The sequence below is a fragment of the Micrasema longulum genome, unplaced genomic scaffold (assembly GCF_059751315.1).
Source record: "Micrasema longulum isolate JH-2025_06_02 unplaced genomic scaffold, ASM5975131v1 h1tg002377l, whole genome shotgun sequence".
Classification (NCBI taxonomy): Eukaryota; Metazoa; Arthropoda; class Insecta; order Trichoptera; family Brachycentridae; genus Micrasema; species Micrasema longulum.
In genome coordinates this window covers 14,015-38,849 of record NW_028279527.1, presented here as the reverse complement: position 1 = coordinate 38,849, position 24,835 = coordinate 14,015, and the positions used below count along the sequence as shown (strand labels likewise).

The window sequence follows — 24,835 nt, the reverse complement described above, 5'->3', positions numbered from 1 at the left end:
TGTTGATGGATGCAGAAATAGAGGAAGATCGAGAAAGACATGCCTTGACCGAATTCAACAAATACTCGAAGATGGACATTTTAACAGTCGGAATAATTGGCGCGCGTGCATGAGAAGATGAATGAATGTAGAGTAATCGAGATATGTATGCAAAGATAGAGTGATGTGGCGTTCTATCCTCTCTGTCTACCCTTACGGTGAAACGGCGTGATGGTTTGTTGTTGTTGTTGGTTTGTTTAAAAACGTGCCCCGTTTATAAAAATGAAACGTCAAAACTTCATTAGTTTTTATAAGCTTTGGAACACAATAATGTACTGACGTTTACGACTTGTGTTAGTGTGAATTAGTGCACCAAAATGAACCTGTCAAATCGAACACCTTTCGAAGGTAGAAATGAAATGTAAATTATAAATAGGTACTTTATAAAATAATTGTCACCCAACAAAAAAATCACTCAATATTCTTTCACCCCACGTTCAAACAAATATCGCAACATTTGAATCGATAGTTATATGTGATATTTTTTATTTTTAGGTCATCAGCATCACTGATCAACGCCCCCTTCTCAAAATTGGGTTTTGAAGCGAACAATTGAAAGTCGGAATGGCGGAGGAGCAGTGCGCCATTTTGGAAGTGACTTCCGAAGCGGTCGGAGTCAGAGGCGGCAAATCAGATTCCGACGAAGAATCAGACAGTTCTATTACGGAGACCAATGGTCTTCTGCAGTCTCCGTCGGGCGAGAGCATCTCTTCGTTCCTCGACAGGACTTTGGAGCTAGTTCTGGAGAGCTCTCAGGACTTTGTCGCGCGAGTCGATAACCCGCAGAAGGTTGTCGAACCCTGGGGGACGTACGTCTCGTTCAGAATCCGCACTCGCTGCAAGCGATGGGACGATGAAGATAAGGAGTACGTCGTCAGGAGGCGATACAACGACTTCAAAGTATGAACCTTACCATACATATTTAGAAAGCCCCGGAAAATCGTTTTAGACATTTTTTTAGTTTGCTCGTGCATTTGAAATAACACGGTCCAAATATTAAACAGAGTGATGTTTTTCAGCGCAGCGGTAGCCCTTCCAACAGGCATAGCCATCGACAGGTTGGTCCAGTATATTGGAATATACAGGACCAACCTGACGAGAGGGGAGACTACACCTACGAAGAAATGGAGTCAATGTTAAAAATCTCAAGTTTCCAAAAACGTAGAAACATAGAATTAAGAATAGTCCAGAAACCGCATACGCACATCGAACAGAAGACGACTCAACTACTCATAAATGAGTAGGTTTACGTTTTGACCCATTAGTTTCTTTGTAGACGTCGCTCAGTACGCAACTCCTGATTTGAATTCAACTATGCCGTGTTGCGTTTTTTTTAAGTTTAGAAATGCAGCTAGGATCTTAAAGAAACAGGATGCAATCACATTTCATCTGTAATTCGCAAATGAATGTGTATATAACAAATGCATTACTTAAAAATTGAATTATTTTTCCATCTGTCAGATTGTCGAAGAAACAAAATGGAAATTTCGTTAGTGTTGCCGGGGTAGTAAATTTTTTTACTTGCTCATCTAATGAAATAATGAATGAAAATTAGACCTCGGATTAAACAACGCCGTGGGGAAATTTGAATGACATTATCTTTAAAACATCAAATATTATTTAGAATGATATAAAAATATCCGTTTTGTGTCAAATAAAATTTGGTTAATATATTAAGTTCAAAGTTCATAAATTCAATTACTCTTTAATAAGACTCTTTATTTATCTAATCTGTTGTGTCAATCGATGTTTCCGCGTGCACAATAAAATTTTAGATTTTTTTTTCCATTCGCGACTTAACATGTGCGCGCGGCGAAACTGTGTCTAAATGGGGGAATTATCGGACACAGTCCGATGTATTCAAATATGATTCTGCGCTCCTTCTGGACTATGCTTTATTCTATGGGTAGCCCTTCCAACAGGCATATTGGAATCTACAGGACCAACCTGACGAGAGGGGAGACTACACCTACGAAGAAATGGAGTCAATTTTAAAAATCGCAAATCTACAAAAACGTATAAATAACATTTATTGCATAAAACAAGTATACATATTTAATAACAGGGAATCTATATAAAACTAGTGAATAGAAAATGAAATCGGAGTGTTCTCTGTTTAGGATAGTCTCCATCTAACATGGCGTTCCTCTTCGTTCTAATTCTCAAGGCACTCTCTTAATACCCATCCACAATTCCTCTTCCTTCTCTAACTCATAGTGTCCATGCGGCTCGACTGTCATCTCTCCCATCATCATCTCCCATCCACCATCAAAGATGTTACTACATTATCTCTGTTTAAATCACGTCTGAAGAAACATCTCCTTTTTCTTCCTTAATCTCTCCTCCTTTCCTCTTTCCTCTTGTTTCCCTTTCTCCATTGAGTAATAGTTTTGATTTAAGGTAATTTATAAACAAATACGTTTATTTCTATTTATATAGGTACCTATATCTTTAGTTTTTGAATATTTTTTTTCTATTGAATATGTTCTGTAACTTGAATTATAAAAAGAAAACTTTTATTTTATTTGTTGGTTGGAAGAAATTGCACAAAAAGTTAAATAAAAAAATATATTTTTTGTAAATGCACCGTGGGCGTATTGTAAAATGAAATAAATTATAATTAAATTAGTTAATTAAAGCCATTCCCTATAAATATTTATATTTATATCTCTTATTTTATAAATGTGTAGTGACTACACAGCACCGCAACTCAGTAATGAAATGTTTAAACAGCATGTTTCTGGTTCCAGGCCTTCCACGAGCGGTTAGTCTCCCGAAGTCTTCAAGTGGTGCCCCCGCTGCCGGGAGGGCACTCCTTCCTGGCGCAACTGGACAGATTCTCCAAAGACTTTGTGCTGCAGAGAATGGGACTACTAAATATATTCATAAGTAAGAATTGTACCATATTTGAACTAAAATAAGGTGTAAATAAAAGACTGGGATCTTAGACACCTGCGAATATCAAAACTTTGGGCCTCTCGGTGCTTGGCCATAATGGCGAAGCGTTTGCGGCGCGGTGAACTCAAACATAGGGCAAACAGGTGTAGTGTCCATAGTGAGTGCGCGGGAGCGAGTGCTTCGAGACTATGGCCACGCGCCATGGGCGAACCGTGTATAGAAGCGATTACGCACAGCTTACCATTTAATTTGTCTATCCATAATAATATTTTACGGTAACTTTATTTACAGAAAAACAAACGAGTAATTACTATTTTTTTCTAAATCGTCGCCACCATTTATATTTTTCTGCAAATATAAATATAAATATTGATAAAGCGCGCCCAGCGCCAGCAATGAGCCAAGGAACTAGCCGATTACTCCAGCTCATTTCTTCATACAAATAAGTCTTCTATATTTTGAACATCTTAAACCCAGTGGCGGGATTTTTCTCCTAGAGTAAAATTGCGGATTACACAAATTCTTCGAAGATTCCTGATTTGGAAAACAGTATTTCAAACATTATTTCTTAAGGGCTATTTTTCTTTGAGATGATACTTTTGACATATGACTTGCAACACATGTGGCGCTCGATGCGACCGTTTTTGGCATTATTCATTTCTAGAACAAATCGGCCAGTTGACATTTCAATCGTAATGAGAATACCTAATACGGACTGAATTCATTGCGCTATTTTTATAAACTTTTATATAAGTTATGTCTTAAATTAATGGATAATATATAAATGTTTTTTTTGATGTTCCATCATTACTAGGGCTGGTAAATTTCCATATTCCGACTCGTAGGTTTAGAAACAATGAAGTACTGTTCATCCATCAGCATAGAACAAACTATGGGATTGATTCTCCAATGACCCGTCTTTGTTGTATTGTTAACTCGAGGCACTTGACTTGATCACATACACCGAGGCCCTATAAGTTAACATATAAAATACATTTTACAAAAATCTAGTTATAATTCCGCCTGCGCGTCCAAAGCAATTTGGATTACATATAGTTTTATTATTCATTTTAAATGTTATGTATTTTGTTTTCGAGTGATTTAGTGTTAGATAATTTGAGTCTAACCATTTTTTTACTAAGTTTAAGTCATTTTCAGCCTTTCCAAATACAATATCCCATGAGCTCCCTTGGGATAGTATCACAGTATCATCAGCAAAGCTAATTATAGAGCCCTTTATAGATAAGTTACAAATATCATTTATATAGATAGGAAACAAAATTGGTCCAAGTATGCTTCCTTGAGGGACGCCATATGAAGTTTCGGTTTCGTCGCTAGATTTATTATTAATCTTTACTATTTGCTTTCTGTTTTTCATGTAACTTTGGAACAGTTCCAATTCCTTATTAAGGATTCCTATATTCCTATATGCTCAAACCTTCTCAATTATGTTTTCCCTCTCTGTTGCAATAACTTTAAATATGAATAACTCCCTAGGTAGGAAATCCAGCCAGTCTGCAAGCATTCGCACATACTCAAACATTGTTAGATCTGGACTTTTTTGGTTTAAGTTTACAGCGATTTAAACGAGCACTAAATAAACAGTCCAGATCTTGTCTCGATGTCCCGTATGTTTGTCAATGCTTCTTTTCTTTTTTTAAAAATGTTTTAAACTATTCTTTTATTGTAATATTTAAACCTTATAAATTGTATACATGGACAATGTCCGTTAATAAATAAATAAATAAATCATCTTACTATCTGTGCAACAAAAAATATCCAGACACGCTGCAATTTAAATGCTGATGCAGTGGTCAAAAAACCACCATGATGGTGGAAAATATTATTAGATCAATGCTCGCTAAAATCTCTTTTTTTTCAGAGCGTCTAACTTCACATTCCATTCTATCGCACAGCGAAGATTTGAAAATATTTTTAACCGCCTCAAACTCAGAAATGGGCAGTCATTTCAAAACGAAAACCAGCTACCTCTCGAGTCTGACCGACTCCTTGTACAGCCTCACGTCGCAGAACGGGGCCGGCGCTCCCCAGTCCAACGCGTGCCGGGTGCGCGACCCCGAGTTCGCGTCCATCGGCGAGTACATGACGGGGCTGCGCGCGAAGCTCGACTCGTTCGCGAACATCTCGTCGCGCATCGCCAAGGAGCAGGCCGAGATCGCGGCCGAGATGACGAGCGTCCGCCCGCTCCTCGAGAGCTGGTCGCAGGTCGAGCGCTTCAACCGCGACACCCTGAAGCGGCACGCGAGGAGCGACGCGGACGCGAAGAGAGGCGAGAACCTGGGCGAGATCCTCAAGCGCATGGCCCGTCCCTACTACTGCTGCGCGAACGCGCACGCGCAGATGGTCGCCGAGTTCCCGTACTCGCTCGGGAACCCAATCCAAGAGTACCTTTTGTACGTCGATGCCGTCAAAGCGAAGCTCAAGGAGCGGGAGGCTATGCAGAGCAATTTGGAAGCCGCGCAGGATAAACTCGCTAAAAGAGCGGGGAGCAGAGACATAGACGAGTGCCATGACAGGTAAATTAATTATAAAGCGTGTTTTCTATTGTCTTTTACATGTTTACATGTAAATATTTTTTATTTACTTTTTTAAATAGGAGTTATTTTATTATTATATTAACCTTGCTTATAAGATACAAGGTTTGTATTTAAAAAAGTAGATTTTTCTGCAATAATTTTTTTTTCATATTCATATTCCCTTCTCGAAAATGTTTCCCCTCTCTGTTGCAATAAATTTGAATATAAACAACTCTCTAGGGAGAAAATCCAGCCAGTCTGCAAGCATTTGGACATACTCAAAACATTGTTGAATTTTTTTATTCTATCGATGTACGTTGATCAATTAAAGTAACCTTGTAAGAACGTTGTTAATAATTAGGTTTATTTTAGTTATTTTTTGTTTAAAAGCTGATTTTATATATTTATGTTGATTTATATGTCAAGCTTTGTATTTAAAATAAATTAACTCGCCAGATACGAATGATTTTTCGTGTGTCAATATAAATCACTCCTTAGACGTTACTACAAAGTTATGTCGTCACTTTTGCCGACAACTGTCATTCTAACTAATCAAGCCCTTTTTTCAGTTTTGCATATTCACTGTCTTTTTTTGTAGGTTGCAATGCGCTTCCGAAGCGCTTCGAAGCGACATTCAGGGCTGGCAGCGTCAGAAGAAGACCGACCTCAAACTCCTACTCCTCGAAATGGCCAAGAAGCAGATCGACTTCCACGAGCGCTCGCTGGCCAGCTGGGAGTCGGTCGTGCCGGCCTCGACCTCGGCGGCCGCCTCGCGGAAGACGAACTCGTGTTCGGCGAACGGAGACGCGTTCCTCAAGCAGATGGCCGCGGCGCTCGCTTCCATCCCCACGCCCACCTCCGAGCAAAGCTCCGAAGTTAACTTGGAAGGCCTCTCCAAGGACAGTTCTGAATGGGAGAAAATAGAAAACGATATTCAATAATAGTCTTAATGATGTGGGTCTATTATGAATCCATCATAATAGACCAACATTATTGGGGAATGTGGAAATCTCGCCTACGACCTGCCATTGGCTGGTTTAAGTGGCGTCTTTACACACCGTGTGACATTCACAACTTTTTCATCCGTTGGCTTTTGTGAATTAAAGACCTTAAATCAATATGTATCGTTTTTTGGGTGATACCGTGTGTTGGTTTTGTTCCGACGTTTCGGCTACCATTGCAGGAGCCATCTTCGGGGTAAACTGAGTGTTTTGTAGAAAAAAATATGTTAATTTATCGCAACAGAGAGGGAAAACATTTTTGAGAAGGGAATATGGAAGTCTAGGCATTTACAGGGCGTATGACCTGTCATTGGCTGGTTTAAGTGGCCACTTTACAACCTGTGTAACATTCACCATTCTGCCCGTGTTTAAACATCCCCATTTCCTCAACTCTGCCATCTGTTGACTTTTTGTAAAGTAAACGAGCTGAAACCTTTATCATGCGGGTGAGATTCATCCGGCTGAACCAAATCACCTATTTTAGGTTTTAGCTCCTTAACTTCACAAAAAGTCAACAGATGGAAGAGTTGAGGAAATGGGGATGTTTAAACATGGGCAGAATGTTGAATGTTACACAGGGTGTAAAGTGCCCACTTAAACCAGCCAATGACGATTCATAATGTCTAATGCCTAGACTTCCATATTCTCTTCTCAGTAATGTTTTTCCCCTCTGTCGCAGTAAATTAAAATATGAATAACTTCCTAGGGAGAAAATCCAGCCAGTCTGCAAGCATTTGGACATACTCAAATATGGTTGAAATTTTTGTGTTCAAGTACTAGTAATTTGTACCGTGTCTCAATGGGCAGTAGGCACATTTCTACTAGTTTTGATTGTACGGACATGAGTAAAATCAGAGGATATTCTGTTAATGAAGCCGAGTAATTTCAGTGATTTATTTACTGTATTATCAATATGCTCGTTGTATGTCAGTTTATCGTCCAAAACAACTCCTAAATCTCCGACGGACTTAACTACATCAATTTTGGAGTTTTCTTTTAGGTACTCGAAGGAAATCGGTTGTTTTGTTCCATGAAATGACATTATTTTGCGTTTTTTAATACTTAGTTCTAATCTATTGACTTCACAACATCTCTAGTCCGAGCATCCACGCTACTTTTCGACGCGAGCGATGTTGGACTGATTCAATGTGATTTATGCGATTGACATAGAACAGAGATTAGACCACTATTCTAAGGGCATATTCTAGAAGAGGGCTATCGAACTATCAGTAGGGTCACAGCGAGCACGTCGATAGTTATTTGTGATTGAGCTACAGGTCAATGATAGATCATTAGCCCTGTAGACTTCCATATTCCTTTCTCCAAAATGTTCTTCATCTCTGCTGTAATGTGTAAAGTCTAAGTGATTAAATATCTCAGATTTCCTCGACTGTTCGGATGCACAATGAGTTATTTTGGGTTATTATGCCATTTTGATTTTTTCCCAATGTTTCGGATCACATTTCAGCATCTCATGTACATTCCCACTTTCCGAACGAAGAGGTAAACCATGAAGCGTCGACGGAGGTATATAGGTGCGTCAGGATCATGACGCACATTGAACAGAAGTGAGAGGGAGTGATGGTCTCTCCGCTGTCTAATTTAGAGCCATTTAAGTTGCCTACGATAATCAGACATGTGGTCGTATTTCCGTGATGCATCTCGTCTGAGTTTACCAAGCATCGGTCATGGAACATCAGTCTGATGGATGCATCAGACGTACAGCGACCCCGGCTTCCAACCCTCGGGTTGTAAATTTAAGCATTCCACTCTTTTGTATATTAAAAATCTATAAAACCTCAGAGTAATAATGCGCCAAGCTATAGAGGAGCCCAAACGTAGAAAAATCATTCTACGACTATTGGGTATTAAGTTAGCTACAGTTCGCAGCAAAACAATGGGCCGTGCTCAGCTCGAGAATTGCCAAATGGATATTAATTTGCATTGTAAATACTTTTAAATATATACCTCTGTATTTATTATTGCAGGGTTATTCCAATTTATTTTTCTATAATTCGCCTACATATATTTTATAAAACTGAAAATACATGTGCGTGTTTATTTATTTATTAATTTTATTCACAATATACTTATGTTACATTTATTGAGGCATAAATCCCAACTCGGTGGAACCAAAGTCCCGTGTTGAGTTTGTTTGTTTGTCCGTCACATCTCCGAGACGCCGAGTCGTAGCGGCCTGAAATTTGGACACGCCATTTTAGATGCGATTTCAAGGTTAACGTTGCTATTTTCGAGTAAAATTTGAATGGACCTCTGCTCGATAAAGACTGAAACTTTATATGGATGCCTAGTGCGGCCCCGACATATTGCCCGTAATCAACTGTCATTATCAACAGTAAACATACTTTAATTCACAAACTTATCCCCTAAATTGAGAAAAAATAGTATCTGAAGTAAATACGTTGATATAAGGAAAGTTTTTAAGCAACATAATACACGTGTCGGGACAATAAATGCCAAAAATCAATCTAAATCATGGGAAAATATTGGGAACCAATTCCCTGTGAAAACTGACTCCTTTAACAGCTTTGACGCTCCTACTGCTGCAACCAAACATACTGCAACTCACCATAGTGGATTTTTATTTATTGTAACGTAACTCCAAGTTATTTACAAACAAAGCCAAGCACAGCGACAAAAGCATCCGACAGAACCATTATATGTTTGTTGTCAAACAAAACAAAATGGCCACCGATTTGTTGCGAACCAACATCGCTTGCGTTCTATGAAACATAGTGATAGGGCTTCTCTGTAGGTTGACGCATTATTACTCTGAGCATGAAACGTATTTATAAGTTGAATTAAAATGTATGGAATTTTCTAACAGAGTTGGAGATTTTCATACGAGGAAATAATATGTAAGGCGATTCTTTAGCGATTGCTCTACGCACTGTGTAAAATTCACCAATCTGTCCACGTTTGAATGTTGATATTCATCTAAATATGTCGCAACACAGAGGGAAAACATTTTCAAGAAGGGAATATGAAAGTTTAGGCATTTACAGGGTTCGCGATCTGTCATTGGCTGGTTTAAGCGGCCACTTTAAGCCCTTCGTAACATTCACCATTCTACTTATGTTTAAACATCCGCATTTCCTCAACTCTTCCACCTTTTGGGAGTAAAAATCTGAAACTTGCCTAGTAGGTGAAATGGTTCAGCCATATGAATCTCACCGCGTGATAAAAGTTTCAGATTTTTACTCCCAAAAGGTTGAATAGTTGAGGAAATGTGGATGCTTAAACATGGACAGAATGGTAATTGTTACAGCGTATAAAGTCGCCACTTACACTAGCCAATGACAGGTCATAAGCCCAGTAAATGCCTAGACTTCAATATTCCTTTCTCAAAAGTGTTTCTTACTCTGTTGCAACAAATTTACTTCTAAATAACTCCACAGGGAGCATATCCAGCATGTCTACAAACATTTTAACACGCTAAAAACATTGTCAGTTTTAGTTTTCATTGGGTGTTACCTAGTAGGCGATCTAATTCTGATTCTTGTCCCTGTCCAAGCATAGAATAGAAGAATACAGTTCTGTGTGTGAAATAAAGCCAGAAGCCTCGACGAGTGCTTTGTACTCAATGTCTCATCATCGTCAATAACGTCATTTCAGCATGCAGTAGCGCATAGGGCACTGAGTCTGTAAAGAAATTCAGCGCATATCGATCATCCGTCACACGAAGGTAAAGTGATCAGTCCTACGCTTCATGTTTCCCAAGTCCAAACATATTCCTGACTTCAAAAATATCAAAACCCTTAAAACTCTCTTCTGTTCCCTAGTTCGCCCGCATCTAGAGTATCCCTCTGTTATCTGGTCTCCATATTATGATGTTCACATCAAGATTATTAAATCAGTTCAACATTGATTTTTGAGAAAGATAGGCTGGAGGCTGGGCTTATCCAGAGACTAATATACGTATAATGAGTTAGAAACTAGTTTAAATATATCTTCTCTTTAAGACTGTCAAAATAAATCCGACCTTCTAGTCCTATTTAAAATTTTCAACTCACTCTTTGATGCGCCTGAACTACTGAGCTCGATAAAATTAAATATCCCAACTAGAAACCTCAGACAAAACTGACTCTTTCATAGCGATAACCATAGAACTAACTATGGTTTCCATTCCCCTATGCCCAGAATTCTCAGGTCTGCCAACAAACATACCAGTCTTGATTTCTTTGATAACAAATTGTCTTCTTTCAAACGATCACTGAATCAATTTCAATTATAAACACCTCTCTCCGCTTCCACTCCCACCGAGTCTACTATATACCATTGTGTCTTTCTACTTTTTTTGTAACAATTTTCCATCTATAAATATGTCCTTAAAAATGCCCATTGGGCGTATACATAAATAAATATAAAATGATCCAGATACGCTGAAATTAGAGTGGAATGCGGTGTCCTACGAGGATGAGACATTCGAGCATGCTCAGAATGGTGATTGCTACACATTGTGCTTGATGACCACTGTAAACGCCTATGCTTTTCTTCTCGAAACGAATCTCTGTCTCTGTTGAGACAAATTTATTATATTTTACTTTGCGTCGACAGCAATCCATCACATCGTATGTAATATCACCGCCTAAGTCATCATTTCGGAGGCAAGATCCTCAGCACTTTTAATAGATTTGCAGATCTTGACATCATCAGCTAAGAGAAGGTAGTCGGAGTTTTCGATCGAGTCATTAACATCAAACTTTTTAATCTCTTTCCTCCAAAGTGGTCAAATTCAAGTTACGCGTCGTTGGATCGCTGTCGACGTTTTGTTAAGCGTAATATTTTGATTGGCATAATTTGTTATTTATTTTAATAATTTATTTTTATTTACGAAGTTTGTGTATAGTAAATATTTTGAATAAAAAATTTAAAATGAAAAAATGTTGCGTTTTTTTGCCCTTTTTGCGTCCGGGTGGATTAAAAATACAGTTCAATGTGTGCAACAGAACCGATTCGATGGCTGCTCTCGGGTAAAATTCCCAAAAAGGAAATCGAGTGGCGATAACTCCGCCACGGTGCGTAGTGGTTGACGCGTTTGTCTACCATTCTTGAAGTCCTGGGTTCGATTCCCGGCAGAGTAAACATGAAATTTTACTTTATTTTACTTATCCTGGGGTGGAATTCTGAATCCTCTCTATCTATAGCCCTTAAAATGACAGCTGCCAAACTAATGTCAATAGTGATGGAAATTACTGATCATGTACCGATCAAATTGATTTTATCAGTTTTTTCATGCAAACATGAAACTCTGTTTCCGAAAATTGATATAAAAATGCAAAAACAAGCCTATTATAGTGTGCTTAAGACAATTATTCACTAAAAAATAAGACATTTATACTTTTTTTTCATGAACAACATCAAATGAATTATTTTTTTATTTGATCAATTTATTTATTACATTATGCATACATTTGTTAAGGACAGAGACACAGTTTATAGCGATACAATCAGGAACGACCCATGTCTGTGAACTTGCTCCGACTCGCTAGAAAATCCGTGTTGAGTCGGGGCACTTGTAATGGATTCATAACCATACATTCACACACATAATATATACATATATATTCGCACATACATATTTTTATTATATTTTAAACATACATATATATTAAGTTTATACACATCATTGATACTTTATACATTATTACATTTTACATTTATAAATGCATATTGATCATTTACCAGTTAGTCCACATTTGATCGCAGAAATCCATCCCCGCTCGAGCAAACCAGTTACTCAAACCAGATTTGAATTTCGAAAATGACTCAGATTCCTTTGTTACCCGATCTAGTAAATTAAAAATTCTTGGACCTACCACAGAGAAATGTCTCTAGGCCAAAGTTATTTTACTTTTTGGTACGTAGTAATTTACTTTTGAGGAATATCTTGTTATTTATTTAATTTACATTGATCAATTTGTCCCATCTCTATCGCTTTTTCAAAATGATGTAACCTTGTAAGAATTTCGTTAATAATTGGGTTTATTTTAGTTTTAAAGCTGATTTTATATATTTATGTTGATTTATATGTCAAGCATTGTATTAAAAAAATAAATTATCACGCCAGATACAAATGATTTTTCGTGTGTCAATATAAATCACTCCTTAGACGTTACTACAAAGTTATGTCGTCACTTTTGCTGACAACTATCATTCTAATCAAGTTATATTTTAAGGAATATAGAGTGATTAATTTGGGGATTTTTATTTATTTTATGTGACTATACAATGCTTCATATTTATTTATGAATTTATTCAGTCCATTCAACAATGCCAAAATTATTTCCTTAAAATACATACAGGTATAATTGAAATAAAATACAAGTAAAGAAAATCTGTATGCTGATGATGCCGTGCTTCTTGCTAGCAGCCAAGGAGACCCGCAAGTCTTTGTAATAAAAGTCTACGCTGTATGCAAGAAAAGCCATTTGCTAATGAATGTTGATTATTCCAAAGTGATGGTTTTTTAAAGGGATGAAAATATAACTAAATGTGAGATCAGTGTGAACGGAGATATTCTGAATCAGGTAGAAGAATTTGTGTATCTGTGGAAGTATGCTTACTGGGGATGGAAAGGACGGTGAGTGCCGGGAACAGGGTGAACGATGCACTGAAATCTACTTTAGCAAACAAATGTTTGTCACGAGAGGCAAAACTAGCCGTTCACAATGGAGTTCTGGTGGTATGGGAGCGAAGTATGGAATTGGAAAAACGATGATGAAAGTAGGTTAAATGCTGTCGAGATGCGATCCTCAGGCGAATGTGTGGTAAAACGATGTACGATAGGTGCACGAATGTTGAGATCCGTGGGCTGTGTAAGGCTGAGACACGCATTATCGACAGAATCAAGAGAGAGGTGCTGCGTCGGTTTGGACATGTAGAGCTGATGGACGGCGAAAGAACGGCTAAAAGGATCTACGAAGCGAATGTTGATGGATGCAGAAAACGAGGAAGACCGAGAAAGACGTGGCGTAGTGGTTTGACGATCGAGTCCATCAAATTCTTCGATCAGATGGACATGTTAAAAGTCTGAATTTCTCTAGTCTGGGCGTACGTGCCCAGGCCTGTTATGATACGAAGAAAATAGCACCACTGTTTTCGGATATCGTCTGTCAGAGGAAGCGAGATCTGTCACACTTAGGTGCACAGCAGGCTGGCATTCTATCCTCTCTGCCTACCCCTTAAGGGAGAAACGGCGTGATGGTTATGTTGCTGTTGTTCAATCATCGGTGTGGCCATGTATGGAGCAAAATGTAAACGCATGCAAAAAATTAGCGTGAGACTGATCACTTTACCTTCATGTGACAGACGATCGAAATACGCAACAGTTGGTTTGCTATTTTCTTCGCATCACAACAGGCCTGGAGACACAGTACGCCCAGACTAGAGAAAAATCACATTTAATTTTTGCCTTCTCGGGAATCGAACTCAGAACCTTCCGCGTGTGAGTCGAGCGTCTCAACCACTACGCCACGGAGCCCTCCAGTGCAGTGCCCTTTTCACTACTGAATCCAAAAAAGTGAATGAAGATAAAGAATTTCAAAGTTTAATTTATTGCAATGGAAAGGGAAAACATTATTGAGAAGGCAATATGGAAGTCTAGGCATTTACAGGGCTCATGACCTGTCATTGGCTGGTTTGAGTGGCCACTTTATACACTGTGTAACATCCACCATTCTGCCCATGTTCAAACATCCGCGTTTCCTCAACTCTTCCATCTGTTGACTTTTGTTAAGTAAAGGAGCTGAAACCTTTATCACGCGGGTGGGATTTATCCGGCTGAACCAAATCACCAACTAGGCAACGCCTTAAAACAATTTTCCAATTTTCATACTTCTTCTTTTACCAGGTAGTTGATTCGACAGTGTTTGAGTATGTCCAAACGCTTGCAGACTGGCTGGATTTCCTCCCCAGGGAGATATTCATATTTAAATTTACTGCAACACAGAGAGAAAACATACATATAGTTGAGGAAATATGGATGTTTAAACATGGGCGGAATGGTGAATGTTACACAGTGTGTAAAGTGGCTACTTAAACCAGCCAATGATATGTCATAAGCCCTGTAAATGCCTAGACTCCCATATTCCCTTCTCAAAAATGTTTTCCCTCTCCGTTGAAATAAATTTAAATATGAATAAATAAGGAAGAATAGGGAAGAAATCCAGCCAGTCTGCAAGCATTTGGACATACTCAAACATTTTTGGAATTCAAAGTTTTCAGCGTTGCCTGGTAAGTGAAACGACTCGCCTAGAACAAGAATCTCACCCACATTAACAATGATTTGACATATTTTATTTCGTAAAAATCAACGGAGTTCCAATTTTAAGTTTGAATTTGCCGCGCCGAAGTGCCACGCTGGGATTGGCCGACGTCTGACTGACGAGCAGGCGCCGTCGCGACGCCCAATCGATATATATTTTTGACGTCGTTCTCAGCTGTCAGAGGTAAGTTTTATCACACAATGTTATTATGGACGAATAAACAAGCCTATTTGCCTTTTAAACAATTTTAAATGTGCACACGGCGCGATTTTACTCTAAGGATGCGAATCCTAACCTCACAAAGACACAGAACAAAATATTAAGAGGTAACGCGGTCTTCATACGACGTATTCACGTCTTTTCTCCCTGGATTATGGCATAGAGCGGTGATTTTTTCACACACTATAGATATTTATCATTGGCGTATCCCTGTGGTTTTGATTTTTAGACAAATTGTTTGTTATGGGAACTAGACGTGGGTAAGACCCTGTCACCGAGAGGATACGTGTCACTTGATCTGCATCACCAAAGTGACCGTATCTTTTAAGTAGTTCAATTGAACGAATGTGTCTTTTGCTCATTCGGCTCATTCAGGTAATCATATCTCCGCCTCTTTCGCACCATCGTGTCATTTGTGTCTCCATATCTTTCGTCTTTCGTGTCTCTAGTTCCTTTCGTTCTTTCGTTCGCTTGAGCCTAATGCGTTGTCAGTGTGACAGGGTCGTTCGCGAACTACACACCTCTAATAGGAACTGGAACCATCCAAAAATCATTGCGCCCATATCCGCTGTCTTCAGACGTACGGTTTACAAGTGTCAACTTTTCTTTCCAATTGTTCCAAGAAGCTAAACTTTTGGAAATAAGACAAATATATTGTTTTCAATGTTCAAAATATATATTTAAGAACCAAAATGTATTTACAAGTAATTCAAATAGATTAAGTCAAAGATGGAATCGTGTGCTAGAAATAGCACATTGTAAAACGAGGCTAACACAGAGACATGCATATTTTATAGGCCCAATTTTTTTAAATTCTTTTCTTACTGATAATATTTCATCGATCCCAAACTTTAAAATTTTTCCTTCTTTTAAAAAACACGCACTATTCTGGATTCAAAAACTAAAGACATTAACTCTTTTTTTCTATGGTATATTTTTTGCCCTTTAATAATAAGGAATATTTTTATGTTTTTTATATATTTTTTTATTTCCTTTTTTTAATTACTATAATGACGGCGGGGTAAAAAAATATTGTTTTTTTTTAAATATTAAAATTAATTTATATAAACCCTTGCGGATTTTTATATTCATTTACCGGTATTCGCAAGTTCTAACACAAACTTTAAAAAATATATAAATGTATTTAATAAATACAGTTTAAATTCGTTTACAACAAAAATAATAATCTCTTGATTTAAATAATGATTTTTTTATAATAAATATCAACTCACCAGTTCGTCGGTACTAAATTAAATTCGCAATCATTTTTGAAAAAATCATCCAATTTCATTTGCTTTGATTGTTGCTTCCTTTCTTGCAGAATCATTAAACTACAAATATTTGAATATTCTTTTAATTTTAATAATAATAAAATAAAATAAATAATCTTACTCTTTTATTTTTCTTAAAAACAAAACAAAAACTAATTCGGAAGTAATTTCACACACACAATAGGATGCTCGCGTACACGGTAATAGAACTAAACAACGTGTAAAAGTGTGTGCTATTAGAATCGCGGCGCGTACTGTCGTCTGGTGTCGGCCAAACCGGGGAATCCCACATAATAACATAAAAAAAATTTTTTGAAGCGGAAATAATTTTGTATTTTTTTCAGATTTCACAAGGATTATCTTAAAAACAATGAAGGCGGATACTTCTCCATATAGCGGCCAAAAATTATCTGCTGACGAAGGTGTGTTTCATGTTTAATTTCAACTTTAGTTTACTAAAAAGTCAACAGATGTCACCCACGACGAAGTGTCAAATAATGTGAAAGCAGTATTTTGAGTGTGCGCAAATGATAGAAGACAAAAAACTTAGGGTGACCCTTGGGAGTTATTAAGATTTACAAATTACAACAAAGATGGAAGACATTTCAGAGAAGAAAATGTAAAGTCTTGGCATTTACGGGGCTTTGGGCCTGACATTGGCTGATTTAAGCGGCTACTTTATGTTTAAATTTGTTGCAACAGAGAAGGAAAACTTTTTTGAGAAGGGAATATGAAAGTCTAGGCATCAAACAGGGCTTGTGTCCTGTCATTGGCTGGTTTGAGTGGTCACTTTACACACTGTGTAACATTATTTTTGGTATGTGTACTGGTACACACACAAATCTGGATTTTCTCCCAAGGGGGAGTAGGTATATATTTTTATTTATATCCCTACAGAGATGAGGTAGAATTTTTCAAATTCAGGATTATGGATATTCGAGCGTTTACAGGGCTTATGACCTGTCATTGGCTGGGTTAAGTGGCCACTTTAAGTACTACAACATTCCCCATTCCGCTTTTTAGCGAATATCCACACCAGGTAACATTTTTGATTTTTTTGTATTTATGTTACGAATTGAGAAACCATCCACAAGCGAGTTGGAGCGCCATCTATGTATTGATATTGAACACTCTTTGAACTCACTATTGAACACACACTGTGTAACACTCACCATTCTGCGAAAAAATCTAGCCAGTCTGCAAGCATTTAGACACACTCAAAACATTGTTGGCTACTTTATGTGCACTCAGTGTTGTATAGCATTCGCCATTCTGTCTATGTTTGATCATCTACATTTCTTCGATTCTTCCGTCTATTGATTTAAGTGAAGCCCAAAGTCTCCGGCTAGGAACTGAATTAATATTTTATGCTGTCCTTTCCCATCAAAGGGAGGTAGTGTTGCTATGCTAACCCTCGGTGTTGAAATTGTCAAACGCAGTACCTACCAACTGACAAGCCTTTCACTCTGACTTTATTGAATTTATGAAGTTTCATTCCGATGCATTTTTCGCTGATTCTAGGTAAAAAGCCAGCTAAAGAAACTGTGAGCCTGGACATGGGAGACACGCGGAACTTCGTACAATGGATGCTGCTGGCTATACTGCTCCTGACGACTGTCGGCAACCTCATGCTGTCTCTGGGGATCGTGTACGTGCTGCGCTTGGGAAGAGGTACGCCAAAACACGTGTATACGGAGACATCGCGGGCTGTTATTGTGCTGGTGGGCGTTTGACGGCGCGGGCGCCTCGCGTGATCTCGTCATGTGGCAGGTGTTAGGACGCCATTCCAAGTTCAGACTGTGGTACCGCCTAAAAAGCCATGTACCGTCAAACGTGACAATTTTGCCCAGTTTTAACAAATTTTTACAATATCATAATTCAATTTTTTTGAATAGTGATACTAATTATTCTGAGCATTTTTACAAGTACAAAACATTTGCTTTCCTTTTATTTATGCAATTTTAGAAGACAAAACATGCCGGGCAAAATTATCTCCACTTGTTGTCAATTTTGCCCACTTGGTAATTAACTGTTATTTTCGGTTTTATCATCCTTATCATACCGTATGGTTTATTACTACTTTTTGGGCGAAAAAAAACTGTTCATGTTTAAACAATAGCATCATTGAGGCATCACCATTATAAAATCAATGAAAAAAACCGGTGGGCAAAATTGTCAACTATTTCCTCAATTTTTCTATACAATGTGGATTTGTGGGCCAGGGTTGGCACATAATTGGATTTTTAACAAAACCAAAGGAGTTTATCTCTAATCCTTTTAATTAGTTCGCGTTTGACTATGCATAAGCCAATTATTTTTTTTTACAAACCATTTCAGTTCTGATGCGATTTTCGTAATTAAGGGAGCTTGCCCCCAAAACGATTTTTCTTTAAATGTGTATGTAGAAAAAAAAGACGATCTTTATTTTTTTTACACAGCAGTGCAATTAATTGCTAGATTACCTATACTTTGAAATTGTATTTTATGTGCAGAATTCATAATATTTTGTATGTTTTATTTTCTTCTTTAGACTGTTAAAAATATTTATGCAAAAAACATTTAAAATAAAAAATAAGTCTTCATAATTTCACCAAAAGCTAGCAAATTAAATAAATAAAACTTTCTGAAATGTGGTCGGATATTCTTACATTTTTTGGAATGGTTTAAATTATTTTTGAATGGTAAAAATTAAAATCGGTTTAATTTACTCACAGAAAATGACTCAATCTTGCAGTTTTTAAGATTTACATTGAATTTATGAAAACCTTGACGCAAGATTACAGGTTCAGGTAAAGATTTCACTATGTTCCAATTAAATGCATCAGCAATATCCTCAACTTGAGATCACACAAAGCTCCATTACGTTTGCGTCTTACAAATGACATAACAATATTAAAATTGTGGTAGTTGATGCGCTGATAACGCTGACATAATATTTGTCATTTGCGTATCAACAGTGTTAGAATTTACTTAAACGAAAGCGACTTCTTCACCGTTATTAATTTCAAGCGGATCAGACACTGTATTTTCGTTTTTCTCGGCCGAAGATTCGGAGGCGTAGTGACTAATGACGAATGTCTCGAAATCTGCTGATTCATCAACTGAGTAGGCATCAAAGTCTGTTGTTTCCGTGTCGCTATGACATTATTTCAATGTTCTCCTCTATAAGGTTGTTGGTATCTTTTGATCCTGATGGCAGAGAAAAATCGGATGGATTGTTTACCATTTGCTGTGTGGTATAAAGAGTTTAAATGAACAGGCTTGTCATTTTCAGCGTGTGTTTAATTTGAAACACCCATCAGATTTTTAAATCTTATTTGTTAAATCTTTGGCAAAAAATCTGATTTATCGGCCAGTTTGAACAAAACATCCCGTTACCTCGTTTAAAATCATGTTTTTGCCATTTACTTTATTTTCTTTTATATTTTCTACTTTCTTGGATAATGTTTTCAATGTAGTATGTAGCGACAACCCTAGACGGGGGCAAAATTGTCAAAACACTAGCTAAGAAATCTGAGGCAATTTTGCCCACTTAAATATATATTGCGTTTGTTCAAATAGATATACAGAAATACGTTCTATAGCGTCTTTATTATGTATGCAATGAAATATATAAAACTTCAACAATGTTTGATTATGTTCAAATGCTTGCAGACTGGCTGGATTTCCTCCCTAGGGAGTGGTTCATATTTAAATTTATTTCAGCAGAGAGGGAAAAAAAATTGAGAAGGGAATATGGAAGTCTAGGCATTTACAGGGCTTATGACCTTATGTCATTGGCTGGTTTAAGTGGCCACTTTACACACTGTGTAACATTCACCATTCTGCCCATGTTTGAACATCCACATTTCCTCAACTCTTCCATCTGTTGACTTTTGTGAAGTAAAAGAGCTGAAACCTTTATCACGCGGGTGAGATTCATCCGGCTGAACCAAATCACCTACTAGGCAACGCCTGAAAACAATTATTCAATTTTTATACTTCTTCTTTTACCAGGTAGTAGTTCAACAATGTTTGATTATGTCCAAATGCTTGCAGACTGGCTGGATTTCCTCCCTAGGGAGTTGTTCATATTTAAATTTATTTCAGCAGAGGGAAAAAATTTTGAGAGGGGAATATGGAAGTCTAGGCATTTATTTACAGGGCTTATGACCTGTCATTGGCTGGTCATAAGCCCTGTTAATGCCTCTCTGCTGAAATAAATTTAAACATGGGCAGAATGGTGAATGTTACACAGTGTGTAAAGTGGCCACTTAAACCAGCCAATGACAGGTCATAAGCCCTGTAAATGCCTAGACTTCCATATTCCCTTCTCAAAAAATTTTCTCTCTCTGCTGAAATAAATTTATATATAAAACTTACTTGCCTCCTTGCAACACAAACTCCGCAACAACAAAAGTTTTGACAACTTTTGTAGATATACACAAACAGACCTTCAAGTTTAACTTCAAATTTCAAGTGGTCAACTGAAGCTGGCGGTAAACTAAATATTTAGTTTTGCCATGGAACTATCAAAATATACTAACCAAATGTAATTTTTATGATACCAGTAACTTTTCTTTCTTTAAAACTTGATTTTGTTAAGGATTTTGGTAGTGGGTAAAATTGTCATGGCTGGGCAAAATTGTCTGTTTGGTGTACCAAGACAGAGCACGGAAAGAGAATGATGATGATGATATTCTATATGCGCGTCTCGAAAAATAGTAAATGATTTTAGTCTGGCGTAAGACTAATCCATTATATAAATAAAACACGAGTGATACTTTAATCCACAAATTTGGAATATCCAGTGACCGGTTTCATCGCTTTCGCGACATCTTCGAGACTGGTATATTTATTAAAAAGTTAAATGTATTTATACAGAACAGAGGTAAGGATACATAATTCAAGGTTATATGTAAGTAAATTAAATAAAGTTATTTTTATCTTAAGGATCATTATCGACAAATTTTCTATGGGTTAACAAATGAATGGATATAATGTTATTTTAATGAGTTTAAGTATTTTATTTTATTGTTGGTGTCCCATCCTTCGTGAGTGTGGTTTTGTAATGATTTCTGAAAAACAAGGGGTAAAAAGTCATTAGTAAAATTATATTACAATGGGTAAAGTAATGGAGAATGCACATGTGTTATCTGTTATCCTTACCTCTGTTCTGTATAAATACATTTAACTTTTTAATAAATATACCAGTCTCGAAGATGTCGCGAAAGCGATGAAACCGGTCACTGGATATTCCAAATTTGTGGATTAAAGTATCACTCGTGTTTTATTTATATAATAAATTACAATGAACTTCCATCAAGAATTTTCACTTACAAACTTAAATGTTTAAGACTAATCCACTTACCTTCATGGAACACAAATTATATAGATACGCGATTGTGCAAAATGTCATATATGATAAAAGCGTTTTTATTTTTTAGGTATGCAAAGCTTGGAGCTGATAAGCGATCAAAACGTGGTGAAGTTCTTCGGAGACACGGACCTAGGCCACATCTTCAAGCGCGACGGGCTGATCCAGGGCTTCGCCGGCTCCCCCCTGTCCATATCCTCCAACTCGGAAGTCCACCTGAACAGCGTCAGCTCCAAGTCGATCGAGTCGAGGCTGAAGATGAACCTCACGCACACAATCCTCAGAGGCAACGGATTTAAAGTCGTCGACCCTTTCACCGGAAAAACTGTTTTCAATACTTGGGGACCGTCGGTCAACATCGAGAGGCCGATGAATCAACTAAACGCGAAGGTATAATGAATTTCTCATGTACCGCGAAACCATCCAATTTCGCCCTTGATGGATATTTTTCCCAAAGAGTCTAATCCGTAGGATTAGGCTGTTGAGAGTTAGGCTGGAGTTCCTACCCCAGTTAGAGATTGACAGAGAAGACACGAGGTTGTTGTTTAATGCGTATTTATTACATGGCGAATAAGATACAGCACTTGGTTGTGTAGCGCGAGCGTAGCGGCGATGGTGGGTTGAAGAGACTGCACTTGCACTACATGCTGGAGCTGAGCGAACTGCACTGATCTTGTTGGGCTGACTGAACAAGCTGACTGACGCTGGCTGCGTCCTCTGGTCTCTTTATATACGACGTTCCTCTGTAGTTCATTTCTTCATGGTAGGGACGATGTGAATGTACTGTAGAACGATGCCCTCCGATTTCATGTGAAATACTCAGAGTTGCATTTTACGAATGTATTGGATTCGATAGAAAATGATGACATTGCATCGTCGGTCATTAGTCTATTTTAGGTGAACTAATTTAACATGTGCGTGTCATCGACTATGGACCCTAGAAATCTATGCTCAACCTTGAAAAAAATATATTTCCATTTGATTTCGGTAAATTTGTTACATTAAGGACGAAAGCAGATTTAGTCACTAACTTCCCTCAGACGCTTTAGTCACTAACTTAACTGTAATTGTAACCCAATTCAATGATTACCAAGGTAATTTTTATTGATTAAAAAGAAAAGCATAACGTACATTTTTTTGAGAAACTCAACATAATTATAAAAAAGCGGGCAAAGTTGGACGGTTTCGCGATATGTACAGTAGGGCGGGCCGATATTTTTTTTACGAATTTTGAAATGAAAAGGGTCTAAAAAGTTGCCTTTTGGATTACTCGGAATGCAAAAAATATCAAAAAAAATATTCGATACTACTTTTGGCCTTCAACCAGAGCTTTAAGTTTTCGAAAAAGTCAATTTTTTGCGCTAAACCGGCTGTCATTTCGTATTTAAGTAAGAAAATCAGTCTAATTAAATGTTATAATGTGCATTAAATCTTATTTAATGAGCATCCAAGGGCGTGAGTTGCACTTTGCTTTGTAATAAATGGGTAGCATTGTTTTAATGAGCCATTGTTTTTGTCACTATTAGCCAGGCGCTCAACGGAATCAGTTCCGCGGAGTGTAAACTTTTGGTATTTCGGTAGTTTTAACGTGTTCGAATTTGTAATGTGATTATCTTTACTTAAATTTTCTTTAAAATAAGCTTTACCATTTTTTTTACTTTCTGTGCTCATTTTTAAATTTGAAAAAAATGGACACTACTTATATATGTTAAAACCTAATGTATAAAAAATAATTATTAAATTACTTAATTTAATTTTGTCGCAACAGAGAGGGAAAACATTTTTGAAAAGGTAATATGGAAGTCTAGGCATTTACAGGGCGTATGACTTGACATTGACTGGTTTGAGTGGCCACTTTATACACTATGTAACATTCACCATTCTGCCTATATTTGAAAATCCACATTTCCTTAACTCCTCTGTCTGTTGACTTGAGAAGTAAAAGAGCCGAAACCTTTATTACGTGGGTGAGATTCATCCGGCTGAACCGACTCACCTACTAGGCAACGCCTGAAAACAATTTTTCAATGAATCGGGTTGTGGTCCTGTGGCTAGTGTCTCGGACTCACGGACCAAAGGTCTGTGGTTCGAATCCCACTTTACCCCAACTTGATTCCCATTTTCTAATAGTGAGTTATTTATAACTCGTTGAAAATGGCCCTCAAAATTAAATATTTGGGTAAATCATAAGAACGCAAATATTTATTTTTTTCTAAAAAAAAAAAAAAAATGACAGTCATAAGCCCTGTAAATGCCTAGACTTCCATATTCCCTTTTCGAAAATGTTTTCCCTCTCTGTTGCGACAAATTTTAATATGAAATCCAGCCAGTCTGCAAGCATTTGGACATACTCAAAACGTTGATGAATTTGCATTTTTTTTAGATCGTTTCGACTAATCGCATCGTGGCTCCTCTTGACAAAAATTTCTCCATCCGCGCGGACTCCCTGACCAAACTGACGGGGATGGAAGGAACGCACTTGGACGCCAAAGACATGCTCTGGTCGGCCGATCAAGACGTCAGCATTCGGTCGGCGAACGGCTCCGTCATCCTCGGAGGAAGGGAAGGCGTGTTCATCGACGTCAAGAATCTGCCGATTGCATCGGAGACCGGAAACGGGGTGACTTCTCAGTATAAACTCTGCGTTTGTATGCCCCAGGGTAAACTGTTCAAAGTGGAGGTTCCTAGAGGTGATTTTGCCAGAAAAGTCAGTTGCTCGCATATCAACATGTCGAGCAAATATAATCCTTGTGTGTAGTTCATACTCATATTTAGTAAATGCTTAAATAAAAATATAAAACAAAAGTGAAAATTATTATTATTAATAATACACTAGCAGCTGTTAGCCTTTCCCATACTGTCCCAAAAACACCCTCGCGTTACGGTGCTGTGTAGTCACTACACATAAAAAATAAGAGATTTAAAAAGGGAATATTTATAAGGAAATACAGACAGCGAAATAACGGGTAAAAAATATTTACCATGAGAATGTTGATTCAAAGTGGAGGTTCCTAGAGGTGATTTTGCCAGAAAAGTCAGTTGCTCGCATATCAACATGTCGAGCAAATATAATCCTTGTGTGTAGTTCATATTCATATTTAGTAAATGCTTAAATAAAAATATTAAACAAAAGTGAAAATTATTATTATTAATAATACACTAGCAGCTGTTAGCCTTTCCCATACTGTCCCAAAAACACCCTCGCGTTACGGTGCTGTGTTGTCAC

At 37.5% G+C, this 24,835-nt stretch overlaps 2 protein-coding genes across 3 annotated transcripts; both read left to right on the top strand.

Annotated features, from left to right (window-relative positions):
* The first annotated feature begins 327 nt into the window (after positions 1-327).
* LOC148272323 (sorting nexin-30-like) lies at positions 328-6,592 on the top strand. Of its 2 annotated transcripts, none has more exons than XM_088240201.1 (5): positions 328-415; positions 535-939; positions 2,790-2,928; positions 4,820-5,474; positions 6,073-6,592. In XM_088240201.1, the coding sequence occupies exons 2-5, from the start codon at positions 604-606 to the stop codon at positions 6,413-6,415; spliced, it is 1,473 nt and encodes a 490-aa protein (XP_088096327.1). In that variant the 5' UTR covers positions 328-415; positions 535-603; the 3' UTR covers positions 6,416-6,592. The 2 variants fall into 2 exon arrangements, with proteins under 2 accessions (XP_088096327.1, XP_088096328.1); XM_088240202.1 differs by having other exon boundaries at positions 331-387.
* Positions 6,593-14,838: 8,246 nt separating this feature from the next.
* Positions 14,839-24,414, top strand: Scgbeta (sarcoglycan beta). The gene is made up of 5 exons (XM_088240198.1): positions 14,839-14,946; positions 16,598-16,675; positions 17,775-17,924; positions 21,680-21,999; positions 23,993-24,414. The coding sequence occupies exons 2-5, from the start codon at positions 16,624-16,626 to the stop codon at positions 24,365-24,367; spliced, it is 897 nt and encodes a 298-aa protein (XP_088096324.1). The 5' UTR covers positions 14,839-14,946; positions 16,598-16,623; the 3' UTR covers positions 24,368-24,414.
* The last annotated feature ends 421 nt before the right edge of the window (positions 24,415-24,835 follow it).